We start from the raw sequence: 27,169 nt of genomic DNA on the forward strand, positions 1-27,169 counted from the left end.
CACACCATAAGTATAAGACTCCAAAACTGTTTGAGCTGAAATAGAGCTAAAAGGCTCTAAGAGCACTTAATGCCCGCTGGGCGCTACCTGTTTATCCCGTTTTTGAGGACGAAAAGTCAAAAGCGTCAGACGAAAATTGGTCAAGCGAAAAATCGCATAAAAAGACCGACAGGACTAATATAATTGCTACAAACTTCGTTTGAGAGCAATTAATAAGAATTCTATGCTTGACGTGCTTTCGGTTGATACCACTTACAACTGTACAATAAATATATTGATCATCCGAAATATCGACTGAACAAAATACCAGGATCAATGATAAAACAATTGATTATTCATTTTGTACTGAACAATCTAGAACTGAAAGGCAATCAAGGCAAATTTCTCGGTATAGAAATGAGGGGCATGTTTATATAGCCTGCTTACTCTTAGTGAGGCTGGTCTCACTTAAGACTTTTCTGTAAGGAGGCACAAAAGATCGGGTCATATTCAAAACTTGTCCTTCAGACTTCATGACCTCTAACTTAACAGTGTCAAGCTAAGAATTTTTCAAACTCCGAGGCGACTGATTATCAAACTTTTTAGCGCTCGTTAAGTATATCGAATATAACATCAATGCCTAGCGTCCGACCAAAAGTTCTCAATTTTGGTAAATATAGTCTTAGTTGATAACTTTATTATCAGTTATAAGTTATATACTAAACGGAAACCTTTTCATTCTTCTCCCCATCCCACACTATGATGTCGTTGGTTGAGTAACCCTGAGTGGTGACGTAGTAGTTAGCGTGTTTACACCAGAACACACTGGTGATCTGTGAACCCACTGGGTTCTTGGACACCAATTGACCTGTCATGGTGCTCCAGTGGTACACTGTCTGGTCATTGGTTCCACCTCCAGTAGTCAGTGTTCCCAATCTACAAATTAGAAACTCAATGCTAGTAGATGCTAAATATAATTTACATTTCTTTACTCAATAATTCGTGCCCAATGAAGGTTATTGTTTGCCATTGAATGAGTTTAACTTTTTAGCTGTAATTTTTTTCATTCAAATTAAAGAAGCATTTTAGCTTATACATTCGTTTAATAAATTAACCATGGACATCATCCATATAGTTAATCGGCTTGAACAATCAATTTTCCAAACAAGCACAAGAATTCGCTCATCCTTTCTATTTTCATATCTTTCTTTCCTCTCGCACCATTTCTCATAATGAGTCCAAGAAACTCAAATACTTTTTCCCATCCCCGCATATTTGACCAAGGCTAAGAATACTAAAACACAGCCTGCACAAATAGCTGCGCAAACGACTTACGTGCTATAGAAAAGATAGCAACAGAAAATTGAATTGTGGCTGATGTAAAACTATATAAAATCAATTTAAAAAACATACTCATTACAACTCAAAGAGTTTGAATTGTATAGGGGCGCTGTCTTTTTAAGACTCGAAGAGGCTTTATGGTTTTTTTATAAGTGAGCGAAGCAAGAAAACCGGAAGTACAGGTAGTGAATAAAGTTTGACAAAGTTGTTTCACTGAACAAATCCGAAGAGCGGAGAAAAGAGAGCGCCGTTCTTTTCATGCCTTCTTTTGAAACAGAGCAAGAAATGTAGGTGTGAAAAAATTTTCTCTAAGGGAGCAAATTTTTTTGTTCACATGTGGCTTTTTCAAAGCTTTTTTGTCTTTTCTGTAACTTCTATGTTGTCTAAAAATTTATATTAGACAAAAATTACAATCTTCAGGTTGTCTTGATAGCGTTTCGAAGGTTTTTGGTAATTAAAGGGAGTTTTGCAATAACTTGAAGGTTTTTCAACTAATTCTCGGGTTTTAAGCCAAATTTAACAATTTTTGGTCCATTAATGAATTTTATTGCCTTTACTTGTAACTGAATTTAATCTCAATGATCATGGGCAGTTTCTATTACATTAAATTAAATAGATGCTTTGGTACCAAGTAATTTTTGTCTGAATTTTTAACAAAAAATTGCAAACAATAATTAAAATTCTTCTCACAAATTTCTTGCTTTACTTCAAAATTAGATATTTCGTGCTTTTTTGGATTGTCCGCATTTGTGTGAGCAAAGAGGTTTTCTCGATTGCTTGAAGTATTGTTTTCCCTTTTTATTTGTACTTTTGCAGAAAAACGTAAATGATTTTTTTAAAATTTTTTTTGTTTAAATTGCTTTTTAGCTTAATTTTCTTTCATTTGAATTGGGATAGTCTTTTCTTTTATTTGATGCTCACTGCCGTCAGACATCAAAAACTAGTTATCTGACAAGCTGCTTTTTGGCAAATATATTTTCGAGTCGTTTCCGGAGTTCTTTCGGCCATAGTTTTTAAGATCTGTTCGAACATTTTCCTGAACTTGGAAGTCAAATTGAAGCTACAATTTTGGTCACGCCAAAACAGGAAGTGTTGCGGAAAAAAAGAGTTCGTTCGCGGCGTTAACTTTTTTCATTCAAATTTTTACGTGAGAAAACGGTGTATGAACAAAAATTGGCTTTCTCGCTAGAGGTTTTTTGTTCACATGTGGAATTTTCGCTCCGCTTCTTTCTCTCTTTTCGATAATTATAATGGAAATCTTTTCCTGATGGTTTCCTCGATCTAGTCATAGTCTATCTAGTCATAGTCTATCTAGTCATAGTCTAGTTTTCTGTTTAGTTAATAAAAATTCACAATTGTAGGTCAGGACTTGTCCTGTTATGTTTTTAAATTTCGCTTTTTCGCTTCTGGTAAACTCAATGTGATTAATTGATTTTTGTTCTAATGCTTCATTAACAGCCTGCATCATTCAGGAGTGGTTTGATTACCTCAAAGAAGTTTAGAAAAATCTGAAAATTACTTAAAAAATCAATGACAGAGCTGAGTCAATTACGATAAAAGAAACATATCACTCAATTCAGCCTAAAACTCACAGTCTAATTAGAACGTCGTCGCAAGCTCAGATGCAGTGAAAGAGTTGTAGGAAAAATCCAACAAAATTGCTCCACTGAGATTTGCGGCTTGAAAAAAACATGAGAAACTGTCTCTTGACAGCCGTGACAATTGTTTCACAGCAATTAAGAACGTACTTCGAAAAGCGCAACGCACTCACGGGCAAAAAAGTCAGTCAATAACGAAAGCGCTCAAACATAGTGGAAGGCAGCAAAAGGTCAACACAATATCGAATACCTTCAACAAAGACATTTTTAAATGGTATTTACAGTGAAGGGTCATCACGCATTGCTACCCTTGATAGATTGGGGAAAAATTATATTGAAGACCTTTATAGAGCTTTCGGCCTGGTTTATTTTTTCGACTTTAACCCTTAACTGCGCTCAATATATGCTGATTGGAGTTGAGCTCTGGAGAATTACTGTGCTACGGAACGAAGTAATAGTACTTTAACAACACAATTAGCCTTCTGCACAGCTGAATCGGTTAGAGCGCTATCGTGCTGTAAAATCCGTAGATCGTCACAGATAAACACAAATTTAAGATAGTTCAGAACGTCAAATTTTCCAGTCAACGACGTTCAAAACGTTAAATCATCTTCAAAATGTTCGAGTCGTTTCCAGAATCCTTCCGGTTATGTTTCTCCTAAGATCTGCTCACATATTTTCATAAATTTTGAAGTCAAATTGAAGCAATGATTTTGGTAACTCAAAATAGGAAGTGGCGCGAAAAAGCGAGTAGTTTTGCGGCGTGGATTTTTTTTCGATTTATTTGAAAGTAGGAGAAAACGGTGTATGAAAAAAGGTGTATGAAGAAAAGATTTACCGGCTATAGAAAAGAAAGCAACAGAAAATTGAATTGCGGCTGATGTAAAACTATATAAAATCTATTTAAAAAACATACTCATTACAATTCAAAGAGTTTGAATTGTATAGGGGCGCTGTCTTCTTAAGACTCGAAGAGGCTTTATGGTTTTTTTATAAGTGAGCGAAGCAAGAAAACCGGAAGTTCAGGTAGTGAATAAAGTTTGACAAAGTTGTTTCACTGAACAAATCCGGAGAGCGGAGAAAAGAGAGCGCGGTTCTTTTCAAACCTTCTTTTGAAACAGAGCAAGAAATGTAGGTGTGAAAAATTTTTCTCTAAGGGAGCAAATTTTTTTGTTCACATGTGGCTTTTTCAAGCTTTTTTGTCTTTTCTGTAACTTCTATGTTGTCTAAAAATTTATAATAGACAAAATTTACAATCTTCAGATTGTCTTGATAGCGTTTCGAATGTTTTTGGTAATTAAAGGGAGTTTTGCAATAACTTGAAAGTTTTTCAATAATTCTCGGGTTTTAAGCCAAATTTAGCAATTTCTGGTCCATTAATAAATTTTATTGCCTTTACTTGTAACTGAATTTAAGCCCAATGATCATGGGCAGTTTCTATTACATTAAATTAAATAGGTGCTTTGGTACCAAGTAATTTTTGTCTGAATTTTAACAAAAAATTGCAAACAATAATTAAAATTCTTCTCACAGTTTTCTTGCTTTACTTCAAAATTAGATATTTTGTGCTTTTTTGGCTTGTCCGCATTTGTGTGAGCAAAGAGGTTTTCTCGATTGCTTGAAGCATTGTTTTCTCTTTTTATTTGTACTTTTGCAGAAAAACGTAAATGATTTTTTTAAATTTTTTTGTTTAAATTGCTTTTTAACTTAATTTTCTTTCATTTGAATTTGGATAGTTTTTTTCTTTTATTTGATGCTCACTGCCGTCAGACATCAAAAACTAGTTATCTGACAAGCTGCGTTTTGGCAAATAAATCTTCGAGTCGTTTCCGGAGTTCTTTCGGCCATAATTTTTTAAGATCAGTTCAAACATTTTCCTGAACTTGGAAGTCAAATTGAAGCTACAATTTTGGTCACGCCAAAACAGGAAGTGTTGCGGAAAAAAGAGTTCTTTCGCGGCGTTAACATTTTTCATTCAAATTTTCACGTGAGAAAACGGTGTATGAACAAAAATTGGCTTTCTCGCCAGTGGTTCTTTTGTTCACATGCGGAATTTTCGCTCCGCTTCTTTCTGTCTTTTCGATAATAATGGAAATCTTTTCCTGATGGTTTCCTCGATCTAGTCATAGTCTATTCTGTGTCTAGTTTTCTGTTTAGTTAATAAAAATTCTGAATTGTAGGTCAGGACTTGTCCTGTTATCTTTTTAAACTTCGCTTTTTCGCTTCTGGTAAATTCAATGTGATTAATTGATTTTTGTTCTAATGCTTCATTAACAGCCTGCATCATTCAGGAGTGGTTTAATTACCTCAAAGGAGTTTAGAAAAATCTGAAAATTACTTAAAAAATCATTGACAGCTGAGTCAATTACGATAAAAGAAACATATTACTCAATTCAGCCTAAAACTCACAGTCTAATTAGAACGCCGTCGCAAGCTCAGATGCAGTGAAAGAATTGTAGGAAAAATCCAACAAAATTGCTCCACTGAGATTTGCGGCTTGAAAAAAAAACAAAAAGAGAAACTGTCTCTTGACAGCGGTGACAGTTGTTTCAGAGCAATTAAGGACGTACTTCGAAAAGCTCAACGCACTCACGGACAAAAAAGTCAGTCAATAACGAAAGCGCTCAAACATAGTGGAAGGCAGCAAAAGGTCAACACAATATCGAATACCTTCAACAAAGACATTTTTAAATGGTATTTACAGTGAAGGGACATCACGCATTGCTATCCCCTGATAGATTGGGGAAAAATTATATTGATGAACTTTATAGAGCTTTCGGCCTGGTTTATTTTTTCGACTTAACTTTATTTTTTCGACGATGCAGTTTTGTCAGAAGTCCATGATCGACACACTCGAAGGCCTTTTCGAAATCAGTGTAAACTATTTCGATTTGCTCTGTTGCAAATAGTCTGGTAGATTTTGTCGAGATATAGGTTCGGTTAAACATCTAACCCCCGAGAATTTGTTGTACGCAATTCTATGTGATAACAATTGACTTGAGTAACAGAAAACATGATTCCGTTGGCAAATTCGAAGACAAGAAAATTGAGGATTGGATAAAAACAGATAAAAAGGTTGAAAAAAATTCAATTCAGACTAAAACTCAATTCAGCCGAAACCTCCCGCTCTAATTAGAATGTCGTTGCACGCTCAGATGCAGTGAAAGAGTTGTAGGAAAAGACCAAGAAAATTGCTCCACTGAGATTTGCGGCTTGAAAAAAGCAAAAAGAGAAACTGCCTCTTGGCAGCGGTGGCAATTATTTCAGAGCAATTAAGAACGTACTTCGAAAAGCTCAACGCACTCACGAACAAAAAAATCAGTCAATAACGAAAGCGCTCAAACATAGTGGAAGGCAGCAAAAGGTCAACAATATTGAATACCCTCAACAAAGACATTTTTAGATAGTATTTACAGTCCATGGACATCACGCATTGCCACCCCTGATAGATTGGGGAAAAATTATAATGAAGAACTTTATAGAGCTTTAAAAAAACATTCAGCCATTCGGCCTGGTTTTTATTTTTTCGAAATTAACCTTTGACTGCGCTCAATATATGCTTAATGGAGTTGAGCTCTAGAGAATTACTGTGCCACGGAACGATGTAACAGTACTTTCACGAGACAATTATCTTTCTACGCAGCTGAATGGGTTAAAGCGCCATCGTGCTGTAAAATAGCCCATTGAGGAACACCACTGCTAGCAATAAACGAAGATGAAAGATAGTTTTCTACTTTGACACATTGAGATCGATTTGAGAAGAAACATTCAAGTAGTCTTAAAAGGTTTCCCTGAATACCTGTTCAATGCAGTTTCGTCAGAAGTCCATGATCGACACACTCGAAGGCCTTTTCGAAATCAGTGTAAACTATTTCGATTTGCTCTGTTGCAAATAGCTTTCTAGATTTTGTCGAGAAATAGTACCAGATTCTGCACAACAGCGACATCTTCGAAAACGAAATTGGCTTTTGTGGTGATAGTCTTTGTAGTGGGGATATAAAAAACAAGCGAAGCTCCAGGACTTTTTCCGTAATGTTTAATAAGAAAACCGGTCGGTAATTTTCAGCGCTATATTTCCCTTTTTACAAACTGGGGTGACAACAGAGCACTTCCAAGCCGAAGGAAATTTAACCAACTGCAAACATTTGCTAATAATTAAATAGATGGACCTTGATAAGGGTGGCACTTATTTTTAGAAAAGTAGTGCAGGTAACCTGTCAGGTCCCATACTTTTACTAACATCTAACCCCCGAGAATTTGTTATACGCGATTCTATGTGATAACAATTGACTTGAGTAACAGAAAACATGATTCCGTTGGCAAATTCGAAGACAAGAAAATTGAGGATTGGATAAAAACAGATAAAAGGTTGCAAAAAATTCAATTCAGACTAAAACTCAATTCAGCCGAAACCCTACACTCTAATTAGAATGTCGTCATGCAGTGAAAGAGTTGTAGGAAAAGACCAACAAAATTGCTCCACTGAGATTTGCGGCTTGAAAAAAGCAAAAAGAGAAACTGCCTCTTGGCAGCGGTGGCAATTATTTCAGAGCAATTAAGGACGTACTTCGAAAAGCTCAACGCACTCACGAACAAAAAAGTTAGTCAATAACGAAAGCGCTCAAACATAGTGGAAGGCAGCAAAAGGTCAACACAATATCAAATACCCTCAACAAAGACATTTTTAGATAGTATTTACAGTCCATGGACATCACGCATTGCCACCCCTGATAGATTGGGGAAAAATATAATGAAGAACTTTATAGAGCTTTAAAGAAAAACATTCAGCCATTCGGCCTGGTTTATTTTTTCGAAATTAACTTTTGACTGCGCTCAATATATGCCTAATGGAGTTGAGCTCTGGAGAATTACTGTGCCACGGAACGATGTAACAGTACTTCCACGAGACAATTAGCTTTCTACGCAGCTGAATGGGTTACAGCGCTATCGTGCTGTAAAATAGCCCATTAAGGAACACCACTGCTAGCAATAAACGAAGATGAAAGATAGTTTTCTTCTTTGACACATTGAGAACGATTTGAGGAGAAACATTCAAGTAGTCTTAGAAGGTTTCCCCGAATACCTGTTCAATGCAGTTTTGTCAGAATCCCATGATCGACACACTCGAAGGCCTTTTCGAAATCAGTGTAAATTATTTCGATTTGCTCTGTTGCACATAGTCTTGTAGATTTTGTCGAGAAATAGTACCACATTCTGCACAACAGCGACATCTTCGAAAACGAAATTGGCTGTTGTGGTGATAGTCTTTGTAGTGGGGATATAAAACAAACAAGCGAAGTTCCAGGACTTTTTCCGTAATGTTTAATAAGAAAACCGGTCGGTAATTTTCAGCGCTATATTTCCCTTTTTACAAATTGGGGTGACAACAGAGCACTTCTAAGCCGAAGGAAATTTAACCAACTGCAAACATTTGCTAATAATTAAATAGATGGACCTTGATAAGGGTGGCACTTATTTTTAGAAAAGTAGTGCAGGTAACCCGTCAGGTCCCATACTTTTACTAACATCTAACCCCCGAGAATTTGTTATACGCGATTCTATGTGATAACAATTGACTTGAGTAACAGAAAACATGATTCCGTTGGCAAATTCGAAGACAAGAAAATTGAGGATTGGATAAAAACAGATAAAAGGTTGCAAAAAATTCAATTCAGACTAAAACTCAATTCAGCCGAAACCCTACACTCTAATTAGAATGTCGTCATGCAGTGAAAGAGTTGTAGGAAAAGACCAACAAAATTGCTCCACTGAGATTTGCGGCTTGAAAAAAGCAAAAAGAGAAACTGCCTCTTGGCAGCGGTGGCAATTATTTCAGAGCAATTAAGGACGTACTTCGAAAAGCTCAACGCACTCACGAACAAAAAAGTTAGTCAATAACGAAAGCGCTCAAACATAGTGGAAGGCAGCAAAAGGTCAACACAATATCAAATACCCTCAACAAAGACATTTTTAGATAGTATTTACAGTCCATGGACATCACGCATTGCCACCCCTGATAGATTGGGGAAAAATATAATGAAGAACTTTATAGAGCTTTAAAGAAAAACATTCAGCCATTCGGCCTGGTTTATTTTTTCGAAATTAACTTTTGACTGCGCTCAATATATGCCTAATGGAGTTGAGCTCTGGAGAATTACTGTGCCACGGAACGATGTAACAGTACTTCCACGAGACAATTAGCTTTCTACGCAGCTGAATGGGTTACAGCGCTATCGTGCTGTAAAATAGCCCACTAAGGAACACCACTGCTAGCAATAAACGAAGATGAAAGATAGTTTTCTTCTTTGACACATTGAGAACGATTTGAGGAGAAACATTCAAGTAGTCTTAGAAGGTTTCCCCGAATACCTGTTCAATGCAGTTTTGTCAGAATCCCATGATCGACACACTCGAAGGCCTTTTCGAAATCAGTGTAAATTATTTCGATTTGCTCTGTTGCAAATAGTCTTGTAGATTTTGTCGAGAAATAGTACCACATTCTGCACAACAGCGACATCTTCGAAAACGAAATTGGCTGTTGTGGTGATAGTCTTTGTAGTGGGGATATAAAACAAACAAGCGAAGTTCCAGGACTTTTTCCGTAATGTTTAATAAGAAAACCGGTCGGTAACTTTCAACGCTTTATTTCCCTTTTTACAAATTGGGGTGACAACAGAGCACTTCCAAGCCGAAGGAAATTTAACCAACTGCAAACATTTGCTAATAATTAAATAGATGGACCTTGATAAGGGTGGCACTTATTTTAAGAAAAGTAGTGCCGGTAACCTGTCAGGTCCCATACTTTTACTAACATCTAACCCCCGAGAATTTGTTATACGCGATTCTATGTGATAACAATTGACTTGAGTAACAGAAAACATGATTCCGTTGGCAAATTCGAAGACAAGAAAATTGAGGATTGGATAAAAACAGATAAAAGGTTGCAAAAAATTCAATTCAGACTAAAACTCAATTCAGCCGAAACCTTACACTCTAATTAGAATGTCGTCATGCAGTGAAAGAGTTGTAGGAAAAGACCAACAAAATTGCTCCACTGAGATTTGCGGCTTGAAAAAAGCAAAAAGAGAAACTGCCTCATGGCAGCGGTGGCAATTATTTCAGAGCAATTAAGGACGTACTTCGAAAAGCTCAACGCACTCACGAACAAAAAAGTTAGTCAATAACGAAAGCGCTCAAACATAGTGGAAGGCAGCAAAAGGTCAACACAATATCAAATACCCTCAACAAAGACATTTTAGATAGTATTTACAGTCCATGGACATCATCACGCATTGCCACCCCTGATAGATTGGGGAAAAAATATAATGAAGAACTTTATAGAGCTTTAAAGAAAAACATTCAGCCATTCGGCCTGGTTTATTTTTTCGAAATTAACTTTTGACTGCGCTCAATATATGCCTAATGGAGTTGAGCTCTGGAGAATTACTGTGCCACGGAACGATGTAACAGTACTTCCACGAGACAATTAGCTTTCTACGCAGCTGAATGGGTTACAGCGCTATCGTGCTGTAAAATAGCCCATTAAGGAACACCACTGCTAGCAATAAACGAAGATGAAAGATAGTTTTCTTCTTTGACACATTGAGAACGATTTGAGGAGAAACATTCAAGTAGTCTTAAAAGGTTTCCCCGAATACCTGTTCAATGCAGTTTTGTCAGAAGTCCATGATCGACACACTCGAAGGCCTTTTCGAAATCAGTGTAAATTATTTCGATTTGCTCTGTTGCAAATAGTCTTGTAGATTTTGTCGAGAAATAGTACCAGATTCTGCACAACAGCGACATCTTCGAAAACGAAATTGGCTGTTGTGGTGATAGTCTTTGTAGTGGGGATATAAAACAAACAAGCGAAGTTCCAGGACTTTTTCCGTAATGTTTAATAAGAAAACCGGTCGGTAACTTTCAGCGCTTTATTTCCCTTTTTACAAATTGGGGTGACAACAGAGCACTTCCAAGCCGAAGGAAATTTAACCAACTGCAAACATTTGCTAATAATTGAATAGATGGACCTTGATAAGGGTGGCACTTATTTTTAGAAAAGTAGTGCAGGTAACCTGTCAGGTCCCATACTTTTACTAACATCTAACCCCCGAGAATTTGTTATACGCGATTCTATGTGATAACAATTGACTTGAGTAACAGAAAACATGATTCCGTTGGCAAATTCGAAGACAAGAAAATTGAGGATTGGATAAAAACAGATAAAAGGTTGCAAAAAATTCAATTCAGACTAAAACTCAATTCAGCCGAAACCTTACCCTCTAATTAGAATGTCGTCATGCAGTGAAAGAGTTGTAGGAAAAGACCAACAAAATTGCTCCACTGAGATTTGCGGCTTGAAAAAAGCAAACAGAGAAACTGCCTCTTGGCAGCGGTGGCAATTATTTCAGAGCAATTAAGGACGTACTTCGAAAAGCTCAACGCACTCACGAACAAAAAAGTTAGTCAATAACGAAAGCAATCAAACATAGTGGAAGGCAGCAAAAGGTCAACACAATATCAAATACCCTCAACAAAGACATTTTTAGATAGTATTTACAGTCCATGGACATCACGCATTGCCACCCCTGATAGATTGGGGAAAAAATATAATGAAGAACTTTATAGAGCTTTAAAGAAAAACATTCAGCCATTCGGCCTGGTTTATTTTTTCGAAATTAACTTTTGACTGCGCTCAATATATGCCTAATGGAGTTGAGCTCTGGAGAATTACTGTGCCACGGAACGATGTAACAGTACTTCCACGAGACAATTAGCTTTCTACGCAGCTGAATGGGTTACAGCGCTATCGTGCTGTAAAATAGCCCATTAAGGAACACCACTGCTAGCAATAAACGAAGATGAAAGATGTTTTCTTCTTTGACACATTGAGAACGATTTGAGGAGAAACATTCAAGTAGTCTTAGAAGGTTTCCCCGAATACCTGTTCAATGCAGTTTTGTCAGAAGTCCATGATCGACACACTCGAAGGCCTTTTCGAAATCAGTGTAAATTATTTCGATTTGCTCTGTTGCAAATAGTCTTGTAGATTTTGTCGAGAAATAGTACCAGATTCTGCACAACAGCGACATCTTCGAAAACGAAATTGGCTGTTGTGGTGATAGTCTTTGTAGTGGGGATATAAAACAAACAAGCGAAGTTCCAGGACTTTTTCCGTAATGTTTAATAAGAAAACCGGTCGGTAATTTTCAGCGCTTTATTTCCCTTTTTACAAATTGGGGTGACAACAGAGCACTTCCAAGCCGAAGGAAATTTAACCAACTGCAAACATTTGCTAATAATTAAATAGATGGACCTTGATAAGGGTGGCGCTTATTTTTAGAAAAGTAGTGCAGGTAACCCGTCAGGTTTCATACTTTTACTAACATCTAACCCCCGAGAATTTGTTATACGCAATTCTATGTGATAACAATTGGCTTGAGTAACAGAAAACATGATTCCGTTGGCCGATTCGAAGACAAGAAAATTGAGGATTGGATAAAAAAAGATAAAGAGGTTGCAAGAAAATTCAATTCAGACTAAAGCTCAGTTCAGCCGAAACCTCACACTCTAATTAGAATGTCGTCGCACGCTCAGATGCAGTGAAAAAGTTGTAGGAAAAGACCAACAAAATTGCTCCACTGAGATTTGCGGCTTGAAAAAAGCAAAAAGAGAAACTGCCTCTTGACAGCGGTGGCAATTATTTCAGAGCAATTAAGGACGTACTTCGAAAAGCTCAACGCACTCACGAACAAAAAAGTTAGTCAATAACGAAAGCGCTCAAACATAGTGGAAGGCAGCAAAAGGTCAACACAATATCAAATACCCTCAACAAAGACATTTTTAGATAGTATTTACAGTCCATGGACATCACGCATAGCCACTCCCTGATAGATTGGGGAAAAATTATAATGAAGAACTTTATAGAGCTTAAAAAAAAACATTCGGCCATTCGGCCTGGTTTATTTTTTTCGAAATTAACCTTTGACTGCGCTCAATATATGCTTAATGGAGTTGAGCTCTGGAGAATTACTGTGCCACGGAACGATGTAACAGTACTTTCACGAGACAATTAGCTTTCTACGCAGCTGAATGGGTTACAGCGCTATCGTGCTGTAAAATAGCCCATTGAGGAACACCACTGCTAGCAATAAACGAAGATGAAAGATAGTTTTCTACTTTGACATACTGAGATCGATTTGAGAAGAAACATTCAAGTAGTCTTAAAAGGTTTCCCCGAATACCTGTTCAATGCAGTTTCGTCAGAAGTCCATGATCGACACACTCGAAGGCCTTTTCGAAATCAGTGTAAACTATTTCGATTTGCTCTGTTGCAAATAGCTTTGTAGATTTTGTCGAGAAATAGTACCAGATTCTGCACAACAGCGACATCTTCGAAAACGAAATTGGCTGTTGTGGTGATAGTCTTTGTAGTGGGGATATAAAAAACAAGCGAAGTTCCAGGATTTTTTCCGTAATGTTTAATAAGAAAACCGGTCGGTAAATTTCAGCGCTTTATTTCCCTTTTTACAAATTGGGGTGACAACAGAGCACTTCCAAGCCGAAGGAAATTTAACCAACTGCAAACATTTGCTAATAATTAAATAGATGGACCTTGATAAGGGTGGCGCTTATTTTTAGAAAAGTAGTGCAGGTAACCCGTCAGGTCCCATACTTTTACTAACATCTAACCCCCGAGAATTTGTTATACGCGATTCTATGTGATAACAATTGACTTGAGTAACAGAAAACATGATTCCGTTGGCAAATTCGAAGACAAGAAAATTGAGGATTGGATAAAAACAGATAAAAGGTTGCAAAAAATTCAATTCAGACTAAAACTCAATTCAGCCGAAACCTTACACTCTAATTAGAATGTCGTCATGCAGTGAAAGAGTTGTAGGAAAAGACCAACAAAATCGCTCCACTGAGATTTGCGGCTTGAAAAAAGGCAAAAAAAGAAACTGCCTCTTGGCAGCGGTGGCAATTATTTCAGAGCAATTAAGGACGTACTTCGAAAAGCTCAACGCACTCACGAACAAAAAAGTTAGTCAATAACGAAAGCGCTCAAACATAGTGGAAGGCAGCAAAAGGTCAACACAATATCGAATACCCTCAACAAAGACATTTTTAGATAGTATTTACAGTCCATGGACATCATGCATTGCCACCCCTGATAGATTGGGGAAAAATTATAATAGAGAACTTTATAGAGCTTTAAAAAAAACATTCAGCCATTCGGCCTGGTTTATTTTTTCGAAATTAACTTTTGACTGCGCTCAATATATGCTTAATGGAGTTGAGCTCTGGCGAATTACTGTGCCACGGAACGATGTAACAGTACTTTCACGAGACAATTAGCTTTCTACGCAGCTGAATGGTTTACAGTGCTATCGTGCTGTAAAATAGCCCATTAAGGAACACCACTGCTAGCAATAAACGAAGATGAAAGATAGTTTTCTACTTTGACACATTGAGATCGATTTGAGGAGAAACATTCAAGTAGTCTTAAAAGGTTTTCCCGAATACCTGTTCAATGCAGTTTTGTCAGAAGTTCATGATCGACACACTCGAAGGCCTTTTCGAAATCAGTGTAAATTATTTCGATTTGCTATGTTGCAAATAGTCTTGTAGATTTTGTCGAGAAATAGTACCAGATTCTGCACAACAGCGACATCTTCGAAAACGAAATTGGCTGTTGTGGTGATAGTCTTTGTAGTGGGGATATAAAAAACAAGCGAAGTTCCAGGATTTTTTCCGTAATGTTTAATAAGAAAACCGGTCGGTAAATTTAAGCGCTTTATTTCCCTTTTTACAAATTGGGGTGACAACAGAGCACTTCCAAGCCGACGGAAATTTAACCAACTGCAAACATTTGCTAATAATTAAATAGATGGACCTTGATAAGGGTGGCGCTTATTTTTAGAAAAGTAGTGTAGGTAACCCGTCAGGTCCCATACTTTTACTAACATCTAACCCCCGAGAATTTGTTATACGCAATTCTATGTAATAACAATTGGCTTGAGTAACAGAAAACATGATTCCGTTGGCAGATTCGAAGACAAGAAAATTGAGGATTGGATAAAAAAAGATAAAAAGGTTGCAAAAAACTCAATTCAGACTAAAACTCAATTCAGCCGAAACCTCACACTCTAATTAGAATGTCGTCGCACGCTCAGATGCAGTGAAAAAGTTGTAGGAAAAGACCAACAAAATTGCTCCACTGAGATTTGCGGCTTGAAAAAAGCAAAAAGAGAAACTGCCTCTTGACAGCGGTGGCAATTATTTCAGAGCAATTAAGGACGTGCTTCGAAAAGCTCAACGCACTCACGATTTAAAAAGTTAGTCAATAACGAAAGCGCTCAAACATAGTGGAAGGCAGCAAAAGGTCAACACAATATCGAATACCCTCAACAAAGACATTTTTAAATAGTATTTACAGTCAATGGACATCACGCATAGCCACCCCTGATAGATTGGGGAAAAATTATAATGAAGAACTTTATAGAGCTTTAAAAAAAACATTCGGCCATTCGGCCTGGTTTATTTTTTTCGAAATTAACCTTTGACTGCGCTCAATATATGCTTTATGGAGTTGAGCTCTGGAAAATTACTGTGCCACGGAACGATGTAACAGTACTTTCACGAGACAATTAGCTTTCTACGCAGCTGAATGGGTTACAGCGCTATCGTGCTATAAAATAGCCCATTGAGGAACACCACTGCTAGCAATAAACGAAGATGAAAGATAGTTTTCTACTTTGACACATTGAGATCGATTTGAGGAGAAACATTCAAGTAGTCTTAAAAGGTTTTCCCGAATACCTGTTCAATGCAGTTTTGTCAGAAGTCCATGATCGACACACTCGAAGGCCTTTTCGAAATCAGTGTAAATTATTTCGATTTGCTATGTTGCAAATAGTCTTGTAGATTTTGTCGAGAAATAGTACCAGATTCTGCACAACAGCGACATCTTCGAAAACGAAATTGGCTGTTGTGGTGATAGTCTTTGTAGTGGGGATATAAAAAACAAGCGAAGTTCCAGGATTTTTTCCGTAATGTTTAATAAGAAAACCGGTCGGTAAATTTCAGCGCTTTATTTCCCTTTTTACAAATTGGGGTGACAACAGAGCACTTCCAAGCCGACGGAAATTTAACCAACTGCAAACATTTGCTAATAATTAAATAGATGGACCTTGATAAGGGTGGCGCTTATTTTTAGAAAAGTAGTGTAGGTAACCCGTCAGGTCCCATACTTTTACTAACATCTAACCCCCGAGAATTTGTTATACGCAATTCTATGTAATAACAATTGGCTTCCATCCATCCAGATAGGGCTCACGGGCAGTGCTGCCCTTATCCCGCCACATTTTGGTCCCGAATAAGACCTCTCCATTGCTTTCTGTTCTGGGCTGTTTCCTTGCACAGGTCGAACCATTCAGTCTCCCATTTCTTCGCTGACATTTTCGGTGGTTTGATATGCTTCTTTACTTCGTCACGAACGATTCTTCGCCAGGTCTTGCGTATGCCGCCTGGGGGTCTCTTCCAGTTATCGCCCTTTTCGAATTCGAGCGCTGCGTTTGGAATTTCGGACAATTGGCTTGAGTAACAGAAAACATGATTCCGTTGGCAGATTCGAAGACAAGAAAATTGAGGATTGGATAAAAAAAGATAAAAAGGTTGCAAAAAACTCAATTCAGACTAAAACTCAATTCAGCCGAAACCTCACACTCTAATTAGAATGTCGTCGCACGCTCAGATGCAGTGAAAAAGTTGTAGGAAAAGACCAACAAAATTGCTCCACTGAGATTTGCGGCTTGAAAAAAGCAAAAAGAGAAACTGCCTCTTGACAGCGGTGGCAATTATTTCAGAGCAATTAAGGACGTGCTTCGAAAAGCTCAACGCACTCACGATTTAAAAAGTTAGTCAATAACGAAAGCGCTCAAACATAGTGGAAGGCAGCAAAAGGTCAACACAATATCGAATACCCTCAACAAAGACATTTTTAAATAGTATTTACAGTCAATGGACATCACGCATAGCCACCCCTGATAGATTGGGGAAAAATTATAATGAAGAACTTTATAGAGCTTTAAAAAAAACATTCGGCCATTCGGCCTGGTTTATTTTTTTCGAAATTAACCTTTGACTGCGCTCAATATATGCTTTATGGAGTTGAGCTCTGGAAAATTACTGTGCCACGGAACGATGTAACAGTACTTTCACGAGACAATTAGCTTTCTACGCAGCTGAATGGGTTACAGCGCTATCGTGCTATAAAATAGCCCATTGAGGAACACCACTGCTAGCAATAAACGAAGATGAAAGATAGTTTTCTACTTTGACACATTGAGATCGATTTGAGAAATAACATTCAAGTAGTCTTAAAAAGTGTCCCCGAAAACCTCTTCGATGCAGTTTTGTCAGAAGTCCATGATCGACATACTCGAAGGCCTTTTCAAAATCAGTGTAAACTATTTCGATTTTCCCTGTTGCAAATAGCCTTATAGATTTTGTCGAGATATAGTACCAGACTCTGCACAACAGCGGCATCTTCGAAAACAAAATTGGCTTTTGTGGTGATAGTCTTTGTAGTGGGGATATAAAACAAACAAGCGAAGTTCCAGGACATTTTCCGTAATGTTTAATAAGAAAACCGGTCGGTAATTTTCAGCGCTATATTTCCCTTTTTACAAATTGGGGTGACAACAGAGCACTTCCAAGCCGAAGGAAATTTAACCAACTGCAAACATTTGCTAATAATTAAATAGATGGACCTTGATAAGGGTGGCGCTTATTTTTAGAAAAGTAGTGCAGGTAACCCGTCAGGTCCCATACTTTTACTAAAATCTAACCCCCGAGAAATTGTTATACGCGATTCTATGTGATAACAATTGACTTGAGTAACAGAAAACATAATTCCGTTGGCAAATTCGAAGACAAGAAAATTGAGGATTGGATAAAAACAGATAAAAAGTTTGCAAAAAATTCAATTCAGACTAAAACTCAATTCAGCCGAAACCTCACACTCTAATTAGAGTGTCGTCGCACGCCCAGATGCAGTGAAAGAGTTGTGGGAAAAGACCAGCAAAATTGCTCCACTGAGATTTGCGGCTTGAAAAAAGCAAAAAGAGAAACTGCCTCTTGGCAGCGGTGGCAATTATTTCAGAGCAATTAAGGACGTACTTCGAAAAGCTCAATGCACTCACGAACAAAAAAGTTAGTCAATAACGAAAGCGCTCAAACATAGTGGAAGGCAGAAAAAGGTCAACACAATATCGAATACCCTCAACAAAGACATTTTTAAATAGTATTTACAGTCAATGGACATCACGCATAGCCACCCCTGATAGATTGGGGAAAAATTATAAGGAAGAACTTTATAGAGCTTTAAAAAAACATTCGGCCATTCGGCCTGGTTTATTTTTTCGAAATTAACCTTTGACTGCGCTCAATATATGCTTAATGGAGTTGAGCTCTGGAGAATTACTGTGCCACGGAACGATGTAACAGTACTTTCACGAGACAATTAGCTTTCTACGCAGCTGAATGGGTTACAGTGCTATCGTGCTGTAAAATAGCCCATTGAGGAACACCACTGCTAGCAATAAACGAAGATGAAAGATAGTTTTCTACTTTGACACATTGAGATCGATTTGAGAAGTAACATTCAAGTAGTCTTAAAAAGTGTCCCCGAATACCTCTTCGATGCAGTTTTGTCTGAAGTCCATGATCGACATACTCGAAGGCCTTTTCAAAATCAGTGTAAACTATTTCGATTTGCCGTTGCAAATAGCCTTATAGATTTTGTCGAGATATAGTACCAGACTCTGCACAACAGCGACATCTTCGAAAACGAAATTGGCTTTTGTGATGATAGTCTTTGTAGTGGGGATATAAAACAAACAAGCGAAGTTCCAGGACATTTTCCGTAATGTTTAATAAGAAAACCGGTCGGTAATTTTCAGCGCTATATTTCCCTTTTTACAAATTGGGGTGACAACAGAGCACTTCTAAGCCGAAGGAAATTTAACCAACTGCAAACATTTGCTAATAATTAAATAGATGGACCTTGATAAGGGTGGCGCTTATTTTTAGAAAAGTAGTGCAGGTAACCCGTCAGGTCCCATACTTTTACTAACATCTAACCCCCAAGAATTTGTTATACGCGATTCTATGTTATAACAATTGATTTGAGTAACAGAAAACCTGATTCCGTTGGCAGATTCGAAGACAAGAAAAGTGAGGACTGGATAAAAACAGATGAGAAAAAAGTTGCAAGAAAATTCAATTCAGACTAAAGCTCAGTTCAGCCGAAAACTCACAGTCTAATTAGAGTGTCGTCGCACGCTCAGATGCAGTGAAAGAGTTGTAGAAAAAGAGCAAAAAATTGCTCCACTGAGATTTGCGGCTTAAAAGCAAAAAGAGAAACTGCCTCTTGGCAGCGGTGGCAATTATTTCAGAGCAATTAAGGACGTACTTCGAAAAGCTCAACGCACTCACGAACAAAAAAGTTAATCAATAACGAAAGCGCTCAAACATAGTGGAAGGCAGCAAAAGGTCAACACAATATCGAATAGCCTCAACAAAGACATTTTTAAATAGTATTTACAGTCAATGGACATCACGCATAGCCACCCCTGATAGATTGGGGGAACATTATAATGAAGAACTTTATAGAGCTTTCAAAAAAAATTCGGCCAGTCGGCCTGGTTTATTTTTTCGAAACTAACCTTTGACTGCGCTCAATATATGCTTAATGGAGTTGAGCTCTGGAGAATTACTGTGCCACGGAACGATGTAACAGTACTTTAAAGAGACAATTAGCTTTCTACGCAGCTGAATGGGTTACAGCGCTATCGTGCTGTAAAATAGCCCATTGAGGAACACCACTGCTAGCAATAAACGAAGATGAAAGATAGTTTTCTACTTTGACACATTGAGATCGATTTGAGAAGTAACATTCAATTAGTCTTAAAAAGTGTCCCCGAATACCTCTTCGATGCAGTTTTGTCAGAAGTCCATGATCGACATACTCGAAGGCCTTTTCAAAACCAGTGTAAACTATTTCGATTTGCCGTTGCAAATAGCCTTATAGATTTTGTCGAGATATAGTACAGATTCTGCACAACAGCGACATCTTCGAAAACAAAATTGGCTTTTGTGGTGATAGTCTTTGTAGTGGGGATATAAAACAAACAAGCGAAGTTCCAGGACATTTTCCGTAATGTTTAATAAGAAAACCGGTCGGTAATTTTCAGCGCTATATTTCCCTTTTTACAAATTGGGGTGATAACAGAGCACTTCCAAATCGAAGGAAATTTAACCAACTGCAAACATTTGCTAATAATTAAATAGATGGACCTTGATAAGGGTGGCGCTTATTTTTATAAAAGTAGTGTAGGTAACCCGTCAGGTCCCATATTTTTACTAGAAAAGTAGTGTAGGTAACCCGTCAGGTCCCATACTTTTACTAACATCTAACCCCCGAGAATTTGTTATACGCGATTCTATGTGATAACAATTGATTTGAGTAACAGAAAACCTGATTCCGTTGGCAGATTCGAAGACAAGAAAATTGAGGACTGGATAACAGATGAGAAAAAGGTTGCAAGAAAATTCAATTCAGACTAAAGCTCAGTTCAGCCAAAAACTCCCAGTCTAATTAGAATGTCGTCGCACGCTCAGATGCAGTGAAAGAGTTGTAGAAAAAGAGCAAATTGCTCCACTGAGATTTTCGGCTTAAAAAAAAGCAAAAAAAAAGAAACTGCCTCTTGACAGCGGTGGCAATTGTTTCAGAGCAATTAAGGACGTACTTCGAAAAACTCAACGCACTCACGAACAAAAAAGTTAGTCAATAACGAATGCGCTCAAACATATTGAAGGCATCAAAAGGTCAACACAATATCGAATACCTTCAACAACGAAATTTTTAGATAGTATTTACAGTCCATGGACATCACACATTGCCACCCCTGATAGATTGGGGAAAAATTATAATGAGGAACTTTATAGAGCTTTAAAAAAAAATTCGGCCGTTCGGCCTGGTTTATTTTTTTCGAAATTAACCTTTGACTGCGCTCAATATATGCTTAATGGAGTTGAGCTCTGGAGAATTACTGTGCCACGGAACGATGTAACAGTACTTTCACGAGACAATTAGCTTTCTACGCAGCTGAATGGGTTACAGCGCTATCGTGCTATAAAATAGCCCATTGAGGAACACCACTGCTAGCAATAAACGAAGATGAAAGATAGTTTTCTACTTTGACACATTGAGATCGATTTGAGAAGTAACATTCAATTAGTCTTAAAAAGTGTCCCCGAATACCTCTTCGATGCAGTTTTGTCAGAAGTCCATGATCGACATACTCGAAGGCCTTTTCAAAACCAGTGTAAACTATTTCGATTTGCCGTTGCAAATAGCCTTATAGATTTTGTCGAGATATAGTACAGATTCTGCACAACAGCGACATCTTCGAAAACAAAATTGGCTTTTGTGGTGATAGTCTTTGTAGTGGGGATATAAAACAAACAAGCGAAGTTCCAGGACATTTTCCGTAATGTTTAATAAGAAAACCGGTCGGTAATTTTCAGCGCTATATTTCCCTTTTTACAAATTGGGGTGATAACAGAGCACTTCCAAATCGAAGGAAATTTAACCAACTGCAAACATTTGCTAATAATTAAATAGATGGACCTTGATAAGGGTGGCGCTTATTTTTATAAAAGTAGTGTAGGTAACCCGTCAGGTCCCATATTTTTACTAGAAAAGTAGTGTAGGTAACCCGTCAGGTCCCATACTTTTACTAACATCTAACCCCCGAGAATTTGTTATACGCGATTCTATGTGATAACAATTGATTTGAGTAACAGAAAACCTGATTCCGTTGGCAGATTCGAAGACAAGAAAATTGAGGACTGGATAACAGATGAGAAAAAGGTTGCAAGAAAATTCAATTCAGACTAAAGCTCAGTTCAGCCAAAAACTCCCAGTCTAATTAGAATGTCGTCGCACGCTCAGATGCAGTGAAAGAGTTGTAGAAAAAGAGCAAATTGCTCCACTGAGATTTTCGGCTTAAAAAAAAGCAAAAAAAAAGAAACTGCCTCTTGACAGCGGTGGCAATTGTTTCAGAGCAATTAAGGACGTACTTCGAAAAACTCAACGCACTCACGAACAAAAAAGTTAGTCAATAACGAATGCGCTCAAACATATTGAAGGCATCAAAAGGTCAACACAATATCGAATACCTTCAACAACGAAATTTTTAGATAGTATTTACAGTCCATGGACATCACACATTGCCACCCCTGATAGATTGGGGAAAAATTATAATGAGGAACTTTATAGAGCTTTAAAAAAAAATTCGGCCGTTCGGCCTGGTTTATTTTTTTCGAAATTAACCTTTGACTGCGCTCAATATATGCTTAATGGAGTTGAGCTCTGGAGAATTACTGTGCCACGGAACGATGTAACAGTACTTTCACGAGACAATTAGCTTTCTACGCAGCTGAATGGGTTACAGCGCTATCGTGCTATAAAATAGCCCATTGAGGAACACCACTGCTAGCAATAAACGAAGATGAAAGATAGTTTTCTACTTTGACACATTGAGATCGATTTGAGAAGTAACATTCAAGTAGTCTTAAAAAGTGTCCCCGAACACCTCTTCGATGCAGTTTTGTCAGAAGTCCATGATCGACATACTCGAAGGCCTTTTCAAAATCAGTGTAAACTATTTCGATTTGCCCTGTTGCAAATAGCCTTATAGATTTTGTCGAGATATAGTACCAGATTCTGCACAACAGCGACATCTTCGAAAACGAAATTGGCTTTTGTGGTGATAGTCTTTGTAGTGGGGATATAAAACAAACAAGCGAAGTTCCAGGACATTTTCTGTAATGTTTAATAAGAAAACCGGTCGGTAACTTTCAGCGCTTTATTTCCCTTTTTACAAATTGGGGTGACAACAGAGCACTTCCAAGTCGAAGGAAATTTAACCAACTGCAAACATTTGCTAATAATTAAATAGATGGACCTTGATAAGGGTGGCGCTTATTTTTAGAACAGTAGTGTAGGTAACCCGTCAGGTCCCATACTTTTACTAACATCTAGCCCCCGAGAATTTGTTATACGCGATTCTATGTGATAACAATTGATTTGAGTAACAGAAAACCTGATTCCGCTGGCAGATTCGAAGACAAGAAAATTGAGGACTGGATAAAAACAGATGAGAAAAAGGTTGCAAGAATATTCAATTCAGACTAAAGCTCAGTTCAGCCGAAAACTCACAGCCTAATTAGAATGTCGTCGCACGCTCAGATGCAGTGAAAGAGTTTTAGAAAAAGAGCAAAAAAATTGCTCCACTGAGATTTTCGGCTTGAAAAAAGCAAAAAAAAGAAACTGCCTCTATGCACTCACGAACAAAAAAGTCAGTCAATAACGAAAGCGCTCAAACATAGTGGAAGGCAGCAAAAGGTCAACACAATATCGAATACCTTCAACAACGACATTTTTAAATAGTATTTACAGTCAATGGACATCACGCATTGCTACCCCTGATAGATTGGGGAAAAATTATATTGAAGAACTCTATAGAGCTTTAAAAAAACATTCGGCCTGGTTTATTTTTTTCGACTTTAACCTTTGACTGCGCTCAATATATGCTTAATGGAGTTGAGCTCTGGAGAATTACTGTGCCACGGAACGAAGTAACAGTACTTTCACGAGACAATTAGCTTTCTACACAGCTGAATGGGTTACAGCGCTATCGTGCTGTGAAATCCATAGATCATCACAGATATCCATACATTTAAAATTGTTCAAAACGTTAGGTGCTAATTTACTTTTGACGATCAGCATACAATGTCGAACAAAATGTGGCCAGCAAAAATTTTGTCTTCGAAAAGACACAGACAACCACGGAAATTGCTTCGAAAATAATTGCTTTGTTCGAAGATTAAAAAGTCAGTATTCCCTAAATGTTGAGGAAGAGTGTCATTTTAACGTTTTTCTATCCCTCATTTTTAAGAGACCACGCACATGTGAAATATATCAATCAATATAAACTGACTGCTTATCTTTGTGTTTGGCTGCTTATCTTTATTCCTTTGCTTATTCCTTGATGTTCCATTTTTATTTTAATCCTTCCATTCCAGTTCCCTATGTGCGCTATATATATAGGTGCTTTCCTCTCCACTTGTTAGTTATTTTTGTGACTGGGCCGTCTTTACACTGTCTGGAGGGGAACAGCTTGGAGTGCAGCATCCGGCTACTAAGTGCTACTCATCATGCCCTATTTTTCGACCTACATCCATCGATGCCGGATGGTGTACACGGCCCTTTATTGTTGTTGTTTAAAATAGAAAAGAAAGAGGATCAATATAAACTGACTGACCAAAAAACCAGCCAAAAAACAGTTCCTCTCAGGTTAAAGTAGGTGAAATACAAACTCGTACGCATACAAACTTTCAATGAAAAAGAAAATTCAAGATCAATGATAGCAAACAACAAGTCGGCCTTTTCAGAAAGGTTGTCAAAAACAGCATTTACAGAAACGGTGGCCAAAATTATTTCTCAAAACACGAGGAGTTTCATTGAGGACTTTTACACAACCTGTGAGGATTCCAGCTAAGAGCTCTGACAGCAGCCTTGTGCTCAAATGATTGCACAATCTGACCACTTCCAATGTCCCAAATGAGGACTTTATTGTCATTACATCCAGACGCCAGCAGACTACCGTCAAAATAGCACTTCAACCCGCAAACCTCTTGTGTATGTGAGGAAAATAGCCGAACAGACTTCTGCATTGACATGCGGACGTCTTTGCAGCAAATTGCGCCCGACTTTGAGCCGGAAAACAAAAGGCTGCCTTTCCACGTTAGCACACCAACACGGTTTTTATGTAGCTTTTGGTTCATTAAAGGCTGCTGATCACCCGTGGTGTGGACATCTCTCGTCTGCACTATGCCACTGTTAGAACCAATTGCCAAAATCCGACCATCTTCGTTGAACGATAGAGAGGTCGGACTTAATCCAATGGAGTCCGCGTTGAACAGAGGCGCACTTTTTCCGTCGCTCCAGAGATACACAAACGATCCCAAAACTAATCCAATGACATTTTGGCACGAATAGTCGAGAATGTTGAGGTAGAAATCATTAAGCAAGCTAGGGGCATCAAGAATTCGGAGCGGAGATTTTGGAATCTTTGGCCCTTGGTTGTCGCCAACTGACGCTAAGTATTTCGAACAGGGGCTCGACATCGTCAAACTATTTACTGAATACTTGGAATTATGAGGATCCAAGTTCTCGTGATCTTCACTAGTCAGTTCAGCGTTGAAGCTTAAAACCTTTGATTCGCTGAATAATGTCCGCTTAACTTTCCGCTGCTTTTCGCTTTCTAGAAGTTGTTCTGATAATAGTACTTGATATGGTGACATTGATGATCGCTTATTTCCAGGACTGTTCGAAGATTTATCGGATTCGGGTGAAGTCGAAGTTATTCGATCACGAATTAAATTTGCGGATAGAGGTGAAGTTCTTAAAGGAATGAACCTGTCACCGTATAACTTTTTTACGGGGGATGCAAGTTCAAACGGCGTGAATACTTTCAAAGGCGACACATCGTTTCTCAATTTTTGGGCTCGTAATTTACTCAGATAGACATCATTGGCTAAACTATACTCATAATCAGATCTATTTCCATTACTCATTTTAAACAAATTTTTCAATCAAATTCAATCAAGAAGACTAAATAAAGAATGTGTTACACGCTAAACTAAACCAAAACAACCTGAAAACAGTGGAAAATAGAATAAATTAGACAACATTTACCAAACTTATTAAAACTATCAGAAAATATGAGCGTTCAACCAGCACACTAAACCAAAACAAAGCTGCCGCATTGCCATAAAATAGCTGCGATAGTAGCAAAAGAAAGTTCCCAAATACGGATCTATTCTTTTACGCCCCCCCCCCCCGCTTAGTGAGCATAGATCTTATGACCCCAGGCGCGCGTGCTATTTTCTTACATAATATTCTACATAACTGCATATAATTCATAAATGGGGGTCATAAAAAACACTGGTGGGAACAGAATAGATCCCAAAATACAAATAAAAAGCATGGGGCTTAAAAGTGATTTTTCGACAAATTGTAATGTCGGTTTTAGACAAGTTGTGATGTTTCAGCCTTATTGTTGGTGCTTCGCGCCTGCTATTATCTTACATAATATTCTACATAACTGCATATAATTTATAAATGGGGGTCATAAAAAACACTGGGGAGGGGGAAACAGAATAGATCCCAAAATACAAATAAAAAGCATGGGGCTTAGTGATTTTTCGACAAATTGTGATGTCGGTTTTAGACAAGTTGTGATGTTTCAGCCTAATTGTTCTGAAAACTTTATAGTTTCGTATTCTGCAGTGACTACTGATAAAAAACTGGCCAGGACAACCCATTCAACTTCAGCACCTGGAGGCAAAGACTACTACCCATCAATAGACGAATTACTTATGACTTATGTGCGGACAGTCAAGGCTTCAAGAGGCGCACTGGCAAACTAGCTATAGCGGTCGCACCTGCGCAATATAATTTATGTGTAGTCAATTGAGCGTGGTAGCTCGGACGAAGCATTGGTGTTCAATGAAGGAATAAAATCCTTACTTCGCTCAGTACCAAATGTCGGTTCTATCACCGTGGTAAACTAACCAAGTCAACAATGATATGTCGATTAAAAGAAATTAAAAGCCACTTATTCTAATTCTAAACTTAAAAAGGAACGTTTTCGCTATAACTAGCATCCTCATTAAATTTTCTTGATTTTTGATTTTCAACTTTCAAAACATATCGCTTAATTTTCCTATTTCTGAAATTTTGAGGGTCTTATTTCCGACAGTAGCGTGATTTTTTGCCTTTTGCATGTATTGCTGTTGGTTAAGTTTTTTTTCGGAAAATCCGACTCACATGTCAGACTAATTCTTTAGTGTCAGCTTCCGGCTGCAGTAGTTCATCCAAATGTTTGCCAATATTACCGCCAAAGTTGCGCCCATTGCTAGGCCGTCAACTTGGCCGTAACGCTTATTGTTAAAAATTTGATATGGACATTCGTCGCAAACAGTATTAACAGAAATTTTGATGTTGATCTCTCTATAACTGGAGCGTGGTGACTTGTACAGAGTTATCTTATAGCTTTTTTATCCCTTCCAAAATAGACACGTTCGTGTAAGAACTTTAACGTCTAAACTGC

General features: G+C 37.8%; 3 protein-coding genes across 4 annotated transcripts in view; 1 reads left to right on the forward strand and 2 right to left on the reverse strand.

Moving 5' to 3' along the window:
• Nucleotides 1–27,169, reverse strand: part of LOC142353242 (sulfate transporter-like) — a 510,154-nt gene that overhangs the window by 438,491 nt on the left and 44,494 nt on the right. The gene's annotated exons all lie outside the window — the stretch shown is intronic.
• LOC142353246 (uncharacterized) overlaps nucleotides 1–27,169 on the forward strand; it is a 534,761-nt gene that overhangs the window by 308,149 nt on the left and 199,443 nt on the right. The window lies entirely within an intron of this gene.
• On the reverse strand, nucleotides 699–25,631 carry LOC142352914 (fizzy-related protein homolog). The gene is made up of 2 exons (XM_075405069.1): nucleotides 24,535–25,631; nucleotides 699–915 (listed from the first exon to the last, which is right to left on the reverse strand). Exons 1-2 carry the CDS (start codon nucleotides 25,629–25,631, stop codon nucleotides 699–701), a joined length of 1,314 nt encoding a protein of 437 aa, XP_075261184.1.

This window comes from Convolutriloba macropyga, chromosome 14, assembly GCF_964194025.1.
Source record: "Convolutriloba macropyga chromosome 14, txConMacr16.3, whole genome shotgun sequence".
In the NCBI taxonomy this organism is placed as follows: domain Eukaryota; kingdom Metazoa; phylum Xenacoelomorpha; order Acoela; family Convolutidae; genus Convolutriloba; species Convolutriloba macropyga.

Excerpts from the sequence above, each read along its gene's own strand:
- LOC142352914 (XM_075405069.1), bottom strand. The coding sequence starts at position 25,631 with ATGAGTAATGGAAATAGATCTGATTATGAGTATAGTTTAGCCAATGAT. Across the intron at positions 916-24,534 it reads CTTAGCTGGAATCCTCACAG|ATTGGGAACACTGACTACTG; the intron begins GTTGTGTAAAAG and ends TCTAATTTGTAG.